Source organism: Gouania willdenowi, chromosome 11 (assembly GCF_900634775.1).
Source record: "Gouania willdenowi chromosome 11, fGouWil2.1, whole genome shotgun sequence".
Classification (NCBI taxonomy): domain Eukaryota; kingdom Metazoa; phylum Chordata; class Actinopteri; order Blenniiformes; family Gobiesocidae; genus Gouania; species Gouania willdenowi.
In genome coordinates, this window is record NC_041054.1 from 5469986 (window position 1) to 5485639 (window position 15654).

At 37.4% G+C, this 15654-nt stretch overlaps 1 protein-coding gene across 1 annotated transcript in view; it reads left to right on the forward strand.

Moving 5' to 3' along the window:
• Positions 1 to 15654, forward strand: part of samd12 (sterile alpha motif domain containing 12) — a 112545-nt gene that overhangs the window by 26262 nt on the left and 70629 nt on the right. The window contains exons 3-4 of the mRNA XM_028460573.1: positions 3017 to 3146; positions 15005 to 15145. Coding sequence (XP_028316374.1) covers positions 3017 to 3146; positions 15005 to 15145 — 271 coding nt within the window. The remainder of the gene's footprint in view (positions 1 to 3016; positions 3147 to 15004; positions 15146 to 15654) is intronic.

The following is a 15654-nucleotide window of genomic DNA, read 5'->3' on the forward strand; positions in this document are numbered from 1 at the left end:
ACACACACACACACACACACACACACACACACACACACACACACACACACACACACGGAAGGGTCCTCCTCTTTTCTTCACCCATTCTCCATCGTGGCCTTCCTCAGGCTTGAAGTCATGCTATTTATTTATTGATCTGAATAATATCCACTGTTATCCAGGAAGTGTATTATTTTTTGCCCCAGAGTATATAGTCATCTTAAAGATGTAAATTCTTGTTTTAATCAGAACTAAATTGGGTTGAATGTGTTTTTTTTATACCATCGTTGTATTGTTTTGTTCTTGATTTTATTTTAATTTATTTTATTTTTTATGTTTTCTTCTAATTTATGTCCACCCCACAGTTGTATATTTTCACTATTATCCTGTGGTTGTATTTATGTTTGTTCTTACTGTTTTGCTATTTTATGGTGTTGCTGCAGTGTGTGAATATCCCCCTATGGGGATCAATAAAGGTTTGTTCTGTTCTATTCTTAATTGTTACCAAAAATAGTGGAAAAGGTGAAATGGGATTTAAAAAAACACAGAAATTGGTCAAAAGTTGCAAATTAGAGTGGCCAAAAACTGATCAAGAAAGTGGTAAAAAAAAAAAAGGTTCAAAGTGTCCAATATTGGCTTAAAAGTTACAGAAATGGGGGGGTAGAGGTAAGGTAGTTTCATATAAAAACTACAAACCATTAGTTTAAACTCACAAGTAATGGAAATAAGAAATCGTGAATATGGTTAAATGGTCAAAAATAAGCATGAAATATGGTGAAAAGAGGTTAAGTGACAATAATGGGTCAACATATGAAAAGTGGTGGAAAGGATTTATAAGTGCCGAAAATGTGGGAAAAACACTGACATTTGATGAAGTGGCAGAAATGGGAGGAATATCGCAAAAAAATATAGCGTAACGTACTGAGAGATATACTGGTCTCTCTGATTATCAAATAAAAAGCAAGAACGACACAACGGTGAATGCACGCTGGCGCAGATGGTGATCTGAGTGTGTGTGTAGGTGTGTCCTGCACACACACACACACACGGACAAGGAAGCGTCGTCCTCTTTTCTTCACCCTTCACCCATTCTCCATCGTGGCCTCCCTCACTCTTTTGTCGCCTCAGGCTTGAAGTCAGACTTAATTAGCATTAAGCTGCCAAGAGTTTTAACAGTTAATGTTTCCTTTCCTCTGCTGCTACTTTGTCTTTTCCCTGCAGACCACGACATGCCTCCATATGTTACTACCTGCTCACTTTCCCTGCCTGTCACTCCGCCTGCCTGCTGGACATACTGGCCATGTGCCCATACCCATGTCCTCCTCTCTCTCTAAGAAGCTGAATATATAAGAGGGATGGAGGATTGTGTCAGTGAGAGTGAGGGAGGAAATAGGTGTGTGAGGGGAGAGATGAAAGCTGCACTATGTGGAGGGAGAATGTAAGGTAGACTATGCGTCACATCTGACAGGTGCAGGAGAAAGATGAGACACGATGTGAAACCTTAATTACCGCCTTCTGCACACCTTCAATCCAATCCAATGGTTTCTCTGGCTACAACTGAAGGATCAAATAGACATCTATAGGTAGTGTTGTGTTCAACACCTCACTATCCAAGACCAAAACTTGCCCAGACCAGAAAGAACTGAGACCAAGAACATAAAAATCAATTTTAAAAACCATGATGAGGTTGAACAGTTAAAGAGCATTCTCTCTCTTTGTTTTAGTTTTCTTTTAAATACATTTGACAGACAAAAAACAAGGTCTCTGCAACTCTTTCAAAGCACGACACACCCCATTACAACATTAATTAATCAGGGACAGTTCCAAGTGCTGCTCTTTATTACCTTAATGCCACATTAATGAAGTTGAAGAATAGCAGATCAGTGCTGGTGTAGACTGGTTTTGAAGGAACATCCAGAGTCCGGCCAGTCTGAGACAGAGATAAGATAAGATCTTCAAAATGTGGTCTCCAGACCAATGTCGAGTACTACGACACTAAATATAGAGGTTTCTACAAAGTCAGACATTTTATTGTACGCAATTTCAACAGGTTATTGATGAGATTACACCATTCACATGACTCTAAAATTGCGCCTTGATTAAATCAATGTATTTATCATACGTCTGTATGATCCTCCACCCTAATGACATAAGAACAGCTCTACTAAAATATGTCAACTTTCTTAGTAAGAATGAGAGTATTTAGAAGCTGCATATAAAATAAAAAAAGCACTTCAAACTCACGCAGGTGGAGGTCGACATGTTTGATTTAGTAATTATTACTCAATAAGTGCTCCATTCATGTTACTTCAACTGGTTTGATGACGTTAAAGACATCCAATGGTTCCCATGGTAACGTTGACTTCCCTGTTTTAAATGCGTCTTCCTTGTTTAGATGGAAGTCATGCTTGAATCTGTAGTAAATTGGCTGATAGTGGCTTCCAAATGCTGCTCCCACCGCCCTTCCTCTTCAACTAGTAAGTTAAATGTCAAAATCCTTCCACCGTAATGTTCCTGGTCTTCTTGGGAATTAAAAAGTCTGATTGAAATGTTTTCTCACCATGAACTTACCACTGCAGCGTAAATACAAAAACTATTCATGAAGTGACGACAACAGGATATGTGAACGTTATTTGGCTGAATCGTCCAAAATGGCGATGCCCACATATAAAGAGATTTTATGTGTAGTTTGATATTCAGCTTTAGAGCGATCATCTAAAGTCCATTCATGCGATGGGTTGCGTATCACTTTATGCACTAGTGAAACATAACATTAAGGTTAATTTAGTCGTTTACTGCAGGCTCAGTCAAGTTGAATTGGAAAAACTATCTGTATTGACTTCCCTGTAGTGTTTTATCTTCGAATGCTTTAAAAGAATAATACATCATAGATAACGCAGTCATTGACTTCCAGTTATGAACGTTAACTAAGTGCTTAGCTAATCCATTCAAAGGTGTCATCACTGCAGCAATATATTAGCTAATGCTAACAGACCAAAGATATGCTAATGAAATTTTTGCTTTGTGTCCTGTACAGCCTGGCTACGTAAAGTTATCCAAACCCGTGGCCCTGTGGACCCAACAGGACGTGTGCAAATGGCTGAAGAAGCATTGTCCCAAACAGCACCAGATCTACAGCGACTCCTTCAAACAGCACGACATCACAGGTAGCACACGCATGTTCTGGCAACGCAACTTCACGCCACGCTGTAAAGCTCAACAGAGGCTGGCTGGTGATGGATTAATGACAAATCTCTATTTTTGTGACTTTGTGTGGTTGGTGCAGTTGGAGTTATGTTTAGTGACTCACACATCAGAAAAAAAAAACAACTTTGTATTTGTTAAACAAAAGTTGCACCACATGTGGTTGCAGCGAGTTGAGTCAGTTTTCCATTCTAATCAAAAAATATTGGAATTTCATTTTAAAAATTAAATGAAATTTGCTTTTCATGTTTCCTAGTATTGTTTGCTTATTATTAAATGAAAGTGCTGTAAAGTGAATAATCCACTCAAATAATCCAAATACAGTATGTTTTTTCCTGGACATAATTACACTCAAATTAGTACACATTGGACAGGTTGCCAGTCAAGGTTCAAATTCCCTTTTTAAGGCACTTTACCCAGAGTAAGTCCATGCACATAATTTTAGTTCAGGGGCCAAATACGGAGCAGTTTAATCTCAAGTGGGCCACAGATTTTATGCAAGAAAAAAAGTTATTTCAACATTATTGTGCCCTAGTTTACACTTCTACGTTTACATAATATACTAAATATGTAAGAAACTGACCATATCCAAGCAATAACTGATAGATAGACTTAAAATTTCCTAGATTTTGTGACCAATTTCTATTTAATTAAGGGAAATATTATGTCATGATTTGAGGAAAATTGAAGGGATTTGTAAGAATTTAGATTTTTTTCCCCCCACTAGTTTGACATTAAAAATGACTGCAATCATGCGTTAAGCACCGGGAAAATTGTGAGCCCCAGTTTTTCATTCATTTTTACTTTCTCCTACGAGTCAAATTGGATGCTTCAAAGATTTGGCCCTCAGGCCATGAGTTTGACACACATGACATAGAGAGAACAACACTTTGAATGTCAATCTACCAGCGGGTTTAAATAAGAAATCATCCTGGCCTTAAAACAGTCGACTCTTCCCCACGCCTTCCATTTTCATACCCTGACTCCCTCTTCCCTGTTCCTTTCCCCCTCACTTAGGTGTAACACTGCCCTCTCTATTTATATCCTCCCTTTAACAAAGTGTTTCTTACCCTTCCTTGATTGGTGATGGTCACAATTATGCAATAAAATAAATTAATTTATTCCATTGCAATAACAAAACATGCATTACTGTTGTAAAAATATTGCATATCATGTAGTGTTGACCTTTGACAGCATGTGCAGATAAGGCAATAAAAAAAAAAAAGAATACATAGTTGGATTAACACCAATTCACAGAAATGCCTAATTCAGGAAATGTAACTCTAAAAATATAATATTTTTGGACCAAACTAGTCTTCCACCTGTAGTCAGATTGAGTCAGTCCAGGCCTGTAGAGGGCGCCAAGCAGCTCCTTTGCAAGTATGACTCACTAACATTCACGTGCACACATTTTTTTCAAACCAGCAACTCTCACTAATAAAAATGTAATTAAAAAAATTTGGACGAAAACACACAAAACTGGCCACATCAGATTAGTCATCATTCCTAATGGTTTTTTTAACTTGTGCAGCAGCACTGCCACAAGGGATAAGGATAACTGCAAACATAACACAACGCAAATAATAGTCTATTTTTAAATCAAGTTTACAAGCAAACCTGGAGGCTACAAAGGTCCTGTCTTCCTCAAACCTTTAGCACATCTGACACATCTTAGTCTTCATCCATAACATCCTGGGGGGCAACTGCCGCCCTGCCACCAGGCCTACCCATCTATCCCCCTCCCTCCTTTCCCACTGTCAGTCATCAACACCGACAACAGTTGCCATGTCAATCATTTCCCTAACGAAGCAGCTCAAGGTCACTGCGATGCTGACGTTCTGCTACGCATAGCAACAGACGTGGGTTGATCGTCATGCACGACCAATCACAATAAGATGTTTGTTTGTTTTGTTTTGTTTGTTGGTGCTGAGGACCTCTGCGACTCAGTCACTGGCTGACAGGATAAATGACTCGGCGGTCATGATGAGCGGTGTAATGACTCGCGCTCCCATTTCACCCTTAGATGCGTTTCCCCAAACTGAGGATTTATGAAATTTAGCATCTCATGTTTAATGGCCTGAAAATGTGACGCTTGGTGTTTTGCACGAGGAAGTTGCACATATATCTCATCCTTAGCTTAGAGGTATGGAAGATATCCCATAGTTCATTGCACACTCACTGAATCACCACCATTGTGGATCCATCTCCAAAGAGGAGTTTTTGATACTTTTTTGTCAACATTTCTGCAGTAATTATATTTTTTCAATATTTGAAAATTATTATTATTATTATTATTATTATTATTATTACTTACTCATTACTGGCTTATCAATATAATCTAATTTCTATTTATTTTTTTTCATTTTTTTCTGTTATTTTTCTGTTATTTGCCTACATTCCTTTTTATCTCTCCAATTATTACAAATATTACTTATTTAGTTTTTTGTTTTGTTTTTTTTGTCTGCTTTCCATCACATCACACACACCGTATTGTGTTATATATTGTTTTTGTTCATTTGTGTCCATTACATCAACAACATATTTTTGGTCATGTTGATGTAATGTGTTTGTTGATGATTGTAATTGATTTTACTGATGTTTTTAATTGATTTTACTGATGTTTTTGAATGTTCTTATTGATTTTATACAATTGAATGTTTTATCATGTCAAGCACATTGAGTTGCCTTGTGTATGAAATGCGCTATACAAATAAATTTGCCTTGCCATCAGTCCTTTGATAAATGCTTTTAGTTTTTCTCAATGGCGAGAATGTACTTCCCTTTGGTTTCATTACCTTGGTGGTCTGTGTAAACTGTTATAGGGTCTACTGAAACAAGCTCACACATAAACTCACAATTTCTCACAAAATTAGAAAATAATGATATTCACAAAAAACGACAAGTAACTCAATCTTTCTCCCTATTGAGCATTGATGAACAGATACCAATTAAAAAGGATCGAACTAACACCAATGGCGCCCACATGCTAATTAGCATCTTGATCAATCTTTGAAATATTATGCAGATGTTCTGTTGTTGCTGACACCCTATTAGAGTAAACAAGCTGGAAACAAATGATGGAATATTGTTGTTGCTCCCAGTCATGCATGGACAAGCAAACGGCGAGAAAGAATACGTTTAAAAAGCCTGTTTGTTCAATGTGCTTATTGGATATTAGCAGTGAACAGGGTTGGGGTCAATTATATCTGCATTATTGATAATTAATTTCAATTATGGCATAATTATAATTGTAATTTAAAAAATCTGTCGTCATTGTTTTTTTATTTATATTCCAGTTACGATAATGGATTTTGTAATTGTAATTACCCTGGAAATTTAACAAAAAACTGTCAATTACAATTTAATTAAACGCAAAACAGATCGATGGCTCACACATATGTAGTTAACAAATATTAAAATGTGAATAGGGATAATACAATCTTACATAGTAACAATACTGTGAATGTAACTCATTTGTTTTTTTTGTACAACAATTTTATAGCTATTGCTAAATTCTAACACTTGCCCTTAGTTGAGCTTTTACATAAGATATTGTAATAAATGTACTAAAATATAAATGTAAAGATAAGAAAATGACATCGTACACACTTAAAAAACCACATACAATCATCACAACGCTATATGAATATGTTAGTAAAACTGTAATTGAACTTTTTTCAACTTTTCAACCTTATTGCTAATGTTTAGCTATTGCTAAGTTAATGCTTAGCTAATGTCAGGTTAATTCCGTAGCTATGCTAATGCTAGATTAATGCTAGGCTAATGGAATGCTAATGTTAATGCTATTGCTTAATAATGCTAACGCTAAGCTAATACAGTGTGACTCCGCCCAGCACCTGCATTCTCACTTGCATTTTCTTTAGGAAATGCAAATATTCTAGTTATAATTGACTTTCAAGGGAAAAATAATAATTGTAATTTATTTGTAATTGGAAAAAATGCCAGTTATTGTAAGCATAATTGAATTGTAATTGAACATGGGTGATCGAAAACGTAATTATAATTGAAAAATCTAATTGACCCCAAACCTGACAGTGACGCCTGAAATGTACAAATGTGCATACAAATGTTCACTATATTGCATTTCTTGACGGTATTCTTTTACCAATATATTTATAATCATGCGTCGTCCTCGTGGCTGCCAGCGGTGCTTCATCTCACTTGACTCTGCCATGTAGTCATGCCTTCATAAATAAGCAAATCAATAAAAACCTCATACTTTAAACAGGCGTTTGTGTCCTCTTTCCTCTGACGAACAGCGGCGCAGCAACACTTTTATTGTTGAATGACTTCAGCAGCAGCTGTAACCCTCAGCCAAAGGAATCAATGTTTCTCATCCTCTGCTGCTGAAAAACCCCTTTCCTCGTCTCCATCTTTCGTCTCATTCCACCAACGGAGTCAGAGCTGGGTTTGACTTTAGAACCCAGCTGCCTCATAAATTGCACAGAAGGATATTAAGGTGTAATTAGATATTAGTCACTAATCTTCTATGGTTACAAAGAGGGAGCTCTTTGGGTTCGGGAATGATTTGGCGCCGTTGCTCAAACACGCGGTCATCGATACCTTAGATTTATTCAGCACAAAGTAATAACAGTGACACAAGGAAGAGGAAGAGGAAGAGGAGGGGACCCTGGGAATAAACAAAGATTTTACAAAGTTGAAGGTTGGCCTTTAACAGGGATCTTAAATATAATTAGAAAATTATGTTTTATTATCATCTTGACCTAAACAACCAGATTTAATACAAGTTTACTTGAGAATAGGAGGCAGCCATTGGTTATAAAAGGACTATTTTGATATTTGTTCAGGGTGGTTGTGTCATTTTATTTTTTAAATAAGAGATCATGCAGATGAGTAATATTTTACTCAATGATGATTTATTTATTTATTTGGTGAAATAATTTGTTGTTAGATCGAATAATTTAACGAACTCTGCGAAAAGAAGTTATGTGGCACTCTTGTTGCCACCAATGCTTTCAGTTATACAGGTACTGAGTTTAAATCACATTATTTTTATTCTCTGCAATTCCTAAAAAAACAAGATTCTTACAAGACTTGATCAATTGTAAAGTTCTACTTAAAAAAAAAAAAAAAAATTCTTTTGAAATGTTTTGTTCAGTCATTTAAAGCGACTCCCAATTCCTGGTTAATTACAATAAATGGTTCCCATGAAAAGCTTCTATTTTTGAATATTCCCAAAGTTCCTGATCTTGCGTTTCAGTGGAAAATTACCTGAAATATTCTACCCCTTTGTAACTGTAGTCTTTCAGAGAGGCTTATTGCTTCACACCATCATTTAGTTTATTTTTTTTTTTAATTGCTTCTGCAGCTCCATGATTGAAGCCCTACAGTACGTGTTGTTTTCCATGGTTTCACGGATGGAGTGAGATGCAGTATTTACTCCAAACTCCTCCATATGTACAGTATGTTGTCCTTTGCTAGTGTCCCAGTTAGTTTTTGGAGCGATGTGAGGCATCTATACTACATTGGTAGTTTTGCTGAGCCGTCTACAGACTGTTAGCCCGAGTAACCCAACAGAGATTTGAGCTAATGATCGGCAAACTCAAACAGATCAGTGGTTAAATCACTGCCGTTGCTGACAAGTGGAGGCCTGAGACTGCCTATTATCGACGTGCGTTTGTGTGTGGGTGACTCTCTTCATTACTTTGACTGACGCTCGTTCTCTTTGGAACTATAACTGATCTTTTTTCTCTTAATGCCAGATATTAGCATTAGCATGGGGTTGCAGCTCCAGGACTACACGCACACCCCTGAGTGAGATCATCAGTCCCAATTTATTTAAAAAGGACTCCCAAAGCAACACAGCAGTGAGGGATGTGCAGCGTTCAACGCCGCTGCCATTTTGTTGTTGACAGCTAGTTGAAACCAATGCTGTTATCCTGCTTTTATACCTGGATGGCATCCAATTGCACGTGGCAGCATGAGTTATAGTCACCATTCAGTGCTGAATACTGGCACCTCTCATTATTCCGTAGCGCGCAGTTTGCCAGATGCAGCACAGTGACATTCATCCCCAGAGGACACGCATATGGGCGGCAGCAGCTGAGCGGGAAGATTTGAGGAATATGTGTGACTGCTGCTGCTGTGTGGATGATTTACCTGAGGAATGTGAATTTTTCTTTCGACTTTTCCTAATCTGCCTCGACAGATTTCCAGCATGGCTTCCGAGAAATGTCACTGAGCCATTTTTAGAATTGAGGGAGAAAAGAGTGGTATTTTGCTGCCGTTGGGAAACGTTTCTTCACCAATGGCATACATACACACACATACACACACAGACACACACATGCAAACACATACACACATGCCAGGTTAGGGGTCAATTATAATAATTCATTTTTTCTTCTGTCTGCGTTAACTCCTCCTACACCATTTGTCCAATTTTGACAAAGAAGCTTTAACAAAATCAGAAAGTTCCCAAGATTTATGCTTGTACTTTTATAATTTAAATTGCTTTAACTTATTACATTTTTGCTTTCTAATTCATTTCTTTTGGAAATTTTAACCCCTTCATACCCAGCCATTCTTCAACCGATTTTGACTATTCAACATTTAACATGTTCAGCTACTACCTTCAACCCATTTCAATTTTTTCTACTTTTTCAACCTTATTGCTAACATTAGGCTAATGCAAGGTTAGTGTTAATGTTAGGTCGATGGCAATGCTAGGCCAATGCTAACATTAGGCTAATGCTAGGCTGATGCTAACACTAGGCTAATGCTAGGCTGATGCTAACACTAGGCTAATGCTAACGCTAGGTTAATGTTATTGTTAGGCTAATGCTAAGGTTAGGCTGATGTTAATGCTAGGTTAGTGTTAATGTTGTGTTAATGATAATGCTAGGTTAGTGCTAATGCTAGGTTCATGATATTGCTAGGCGATACTAATGTTATATTAATGCTAATGCTAAGCTATTGCAGTGCAATGCGGACCAGCACCTGCATCCTCACTTGCATTTCCTCCAGCAAATGCAAATATTCTTGTTTTAATTGTAATGAAAAAGTTTGGTAATTAATTTAATTGTAATTAAATTGTAATTGAGTTTAGATAACTGACTTTGTAATTGTTATTGCCATGAAAATTCTATAAAAATTGTCAAATATTCTTTATTGCAAAACTGGGGAACCATGTTACAGTTCTAAGTACAGTTTTACATGTATGTAAATAACAATTATTAATATGTTTCATATCAAGCTTTCCCACATTTTACCATAAAAAAAAAAAAAAACCTGAATGTGCATGTTTGCTTCATTCTATTTGTTGTTGCCTTGATGTGTGAATGTGTATACACGAGTGTTTATTGTGTGTTTTGTGCAGATGTACTTTAAAGTCCCATTCATCAAAGCTGTGGTTGACTCTACCAGGCTATGGCTGCAGATTAATCTGCCTCAGCCCAGCACTGCTACTCTGTGCTCTCTCTCATTAATCTCGGGATTCCCTGGAAACGCGTGTATTAGTGTAAACCATAAAAAAAAAAGCCTTTAAAACCTGTACAACACAACGTGCCTGTATTTATTTGAAGAGAAAGTACAACATCATACATATTTGAACATGTTTTGCCATTAAGCTCCTGTCTAATAAAAGCCAGAAAGGGCGCAACAGGTTTTCATCCAGGTCTTGGATAACAAATGGATGAGGAAGAAAAATATCTAAAATATGTATAAGCATATAGCTCATTTTCCTGTAGAGTGAAGTTGCTAAACCTCTGGCAAAAATGAGGCAATTCATATTTATCTTGATCTAAAGGCAGTTTCAGGAGACAAGAAGCAATATTTATTTATTTTTTTAATTTCCTATTATATTATATTACATGATGCATTTTTTTACATCATATTATTGTATTTATATATGCATATTACATTGATTACAAGATCATTTGCTTGAGAAAAAAAAAAGTAAAAGCTTGAAATTGCCACTTAAAATGTTGTTTTTTTTCCTCTGCACCAAACACGCTGTTTATTGAAATTTTTCCGCATGAGACGCGCGCATAGAAGTTTTTTTTTTTTTTTTTTTTAATTCGGTCTAATATCTCAGGGAATACCAGGAACAAACTCGAGCTAAAATGATGTCAAGAGGTCCACTTTTCTCCTTTTTTGGCAATAAACAGGAAATCACGGGAAGATTGAGGTAAAAATACTTCTAGACATCCCACAATGCAATGCGCAAAAATATTAACAGACAGACTGTCTATGGTGTCGATAAAAAACAATCTTTCAAGCTGCATATTTCACCTTATTTCTTTCTTTTTTGAGTAAATGATGTTGGATCATACACTATGATACACTATGATTTATCAGATTTAAACTAAATCAGGTGGAAATATTATCATGTGCTACAAGTTTTGGGACAATATTACGCACTTTCACAATATTTTATCCCATAAAACGTGTGGTGGAATGGACGGGCACGTCATATCTTGCACTACGTAATCTGGCGTTATTTCAGTCCAGTTTTCCCTCTTGCACACTGGAAGTAAAGACTTCTTTCTCAACAATAGTAAGAATAGTGTATATAATAAGCACAATTCAGGGGAGTAATGACATCTAGTTAGGCAAAGATGATGAAATGTCAATAAAATGGAATCAGGCAAACTAAAATGCAAATGAAACAAAAATGGAGTTATTGTGGAAACGTTGAAATGGAAAATCAGAGGCTCTACTAGAGAAAAAGTGACTGACATGTTCCCAAATATTTAAACGGGAGGCTAAAATATTTTGTAGTTTGCTGGTAGTTGTGGTGTAAAGTTAAGGGCAAGAAAAGGACAGAATTTCTCTAAACCAACCTGTAGATTTACAAATTATCATAAACATAATTTTGTTTTCTTAGGACTTTTCGTAGGTCTTCCTGTGGCCCTAGATTCACTTTTATTTTCGTACAACCGGATCATTGGCTTATTTTAAACAATCTCCTTGTATTATAACCTCATTTCTTTCCTCTTAACCAATTTCCTCCTCTGTCTGTTGTTCGTCTCCTCCTCCTCCTCCACTCATGGCCATGCTACACCGAACAGCGTATTAATTGTGGTATGAAAAATTCCCAGCTGGGACTCTGTGAGATTGCTGGAGCCAATGACTCAGAAGTGCAGAGAGAGAGAAGGAGAGAAAGTGGAGACTTGGACTGCTTACAGAAGCTGTTCTACTCCACTGATGCTGCCTTGCTGACCGGAAGGTGTGGCACATTGCCATCATCTTGCAAGAACTGGCACTTTGTTCATAGAATGCCCAGAGATTCTCATATTTCCAGTGTCTACTTTACACCACCTGCCACGTGACGTTGGTAGAAGAAACCAACACTGATTAATTCCAGTGTTACCCTCATGATAAAAGTAGCAGTAGATTTAGAAATATAGCAATACAAGATGTATAGGCTTTGAGATCAAATTTCATGCATCTGCTTTAATGCAAGATCGACATCACCAAAGGAAGGAGAAAGTAACCCTCTGTTGCCATGCCGATCTATCTTTGGTTACAGGATGCAAAGAGATGGTTGGTCAATATTCATAGTCTCATAACGGCTTGCATAATGTGCACGATTGTTGTCTTCTGTCAATTTCTATGTCTCTCCTCTCTTCCCCGAAGGTCCGGCCTCTGCCCAGTGTTCGATTAACAGACCTATTCTCCTGTTACGGTCCACTAATCATTGTCTTCCGGTCTTAACATTTAATATGCCCCTCTTACTTCTGAGAATTTAACTGCTGTAGTTTGTAGATGAATATTTTAGTGTTTGACTATCCATTTACAAAGAGTTATTCTGATATGGCTGTGGTAAAATAACACTTAAGGTTACTTAAAGGAGCATAGGGTTTGTGAAAAAATGATTTTACGTCTTTTAATGCTAATGGGTGATGGAGCGTTCATTTTGTACTGCAATTTGGGCCCCGAATTTCCTGCGTAGTTCTGCAGACCTGATGTGAAATTATGCTGATGCGCGTTCTTGATATGCTTGGAGAGGCGTCCACTCAAGGCAGTGGACCAAACTACGATTTGGTTCGGCGGAGGTCTTGTAGTAAATGGTCACGTGAACAGCAAGTAAATAAATAACCGTGTCGCAGCTAGAGTGCGGATCGGGCTGCATTTTTTTCTCCAAGTGTGACGCAAACTTGACGAAGAAAAACCGAACCCGAAAGGCATTCAGATGCTTATATCGACTCAACAGTTCAAACCTCCTTTTTTTCAGACAAACTACATACTTATGTTTGTTTTAGTGCTAAGCCCGCTTTTGTTAACAAACTTAGTATGCATAGTGCACGCAAGAGACCCAGTGGATCTATTCACATAATCTATGTATCAAAGCTTTTTTCCATGTTCATTAATCCATTGTATCAACGGTGGATGCCGCCTTGTCACTACGGAGTCTTATTTTTTTATCCTGCCCATGCCCATTTTAACTACTGGTACTTGTTGGGCTTGGGGCGAGCTTGGGGCTAGCAGTGAGTGTAGTCATTCTAGACTATCTTCTTTAGATGATAGAAAGCCTGATAATTAGCTGCTATGGATGCACGATATTGGATCTTCGGCCTATATGCTGATATTTTACAACACGTTTAGGCAGATAACTAATACGGATATCAATATTTTTCTCTCACACCTAATTGCAGAGATCTAGTTTCTGTAGTGGAATGATTCTGCAGACTCATTGTCATGTTGGCCCGCTGGCTGACAAAGCTGAAAATGACGTAACATCAGTAATCATTCCTCTTGCAAAATAAAAAACTCACGTTATGAAGATACTTGCAGCCCGTCTTAACTAAAATACTAACTACCTACTTACATACTTCAATGTTGTATTTGAGAGGTAAAAATTTTATTTTTACAAGATCCAAACATTCTGTCAGAGCTATATATATGACAAAAAAAAAATCAAACAGTTTGGAAATAACTAAATACCATGAATAATTCTTCATTTAGATTAACTGGCTCGTACCTCCGTTGATTTACAAGCACTCCTGCGGTCTGCTTCCCACACATAAGATGTTGCGCTTACTCATGCGTCTCCATGGGTGATGAGGCATCTACGTATGCGACGTCTATGGGTTGATCAAGGAAGCAAAGCCTGTTATTTAATCAGTATATTATAGGCACAATGGCCAATGTCTGATACTTCATTTCGAAGTCAATATCATCTGATGCCAATAACGTGCCGGTAATATTGTGCATCACTAGTAGCTGTAAACATGGTCAGTGCAGTCTTAGTCTTTGTAACAGAAAGCAAAGAGGGAATAAATCATAAAACAATGATTCCTCTTGAGTCCTATCAGGACTTAAGTCATGCCTTTCCACAGACATCTATCAGAGCAAATGCTGACTAATTACCCTGCATTATTACCATATCTGCTTACCAAAGCCACTCATACCAAGCATTACAGTAATTACATCATACTCTACATGCCTTTCCTGTCAGTGCTCAAATCCCTCTCATAGAAACTGATTGAATGATTAAATTATGGGGTTTTATACCAGGATTGCAATTAAGAAGAAGCTCTGAGGCAGCCTGCCTCTCGTGATCTACAATAGATACATACAGTATGCAAATATACTTAATCTTCGCATTGAACTGTGCTGAGCAAAAAGTGAAGAACCTTTTTTTTTATGATGCTTGTTATCAGGAAATGTTCTGTCTTTAATCTCAAGATGCATTGTATCCTTAGAATGTGCTGTTTATTTACTCTGCACTCCCTTTACAAAATAATTTATCTTGTTACAAATTAAGCACCATTTCCTCCTTGTTCCTGCCTTCAGAAATATTTACCCGTTTTATTGGTCAATGCTTGTTTTTCAGGAAGGGCTTTGATGAGATTGACGGACAGAAAGTTAGAACGAATGGGTATAATTCAGGATGTCCAGCGGCAGCACATCCTGCAGCAGGTTCTCCAGCTCCGTGTCCGTGAGGAGGTCCGAACTCTCCAGCTTCTCACACAAAGTAAGACCCACCGTCGTCATTAAGCTCATTCAGCTTTTCAAGGTTTCTCAGCTTGTCTGGTGTAATGGGACTATTTTGAGAGAAGCTAATTCAGAGGAAATCCAACAAGTCATGTATTTCAACAAATATTCCTACTTCTCACAGCTCGATATTATGCACATGCCATCTGTAGCTATGGCAATCGCTGCATGTTCTAAATCCAGCAGGAGGCGAGGAATCAGAACAGTTATGCAACCGCAGCGTTTGAGCCCATATTGTGTCTTTCGGTGTCGTCTTGTGGTCTGTGATCGGATTTGATAAACATGATGTATCCCGTGTCTCCCTGTCATTTGATGCTACTCATTTTCCTGTTGGAGCTGAGTTTAAAAATAGCCAATGGATGCGCCCGAGTCGGCATAATGGAACTGACTTCCTGTTGTATCTGCAGAGGAAGCATTGAAATAGTAGTTGTTTTTTTTAAAAAAATGTATTCCTTCAGCCTTAGCATTTTTGTTTGCTTCTTTTTCTGT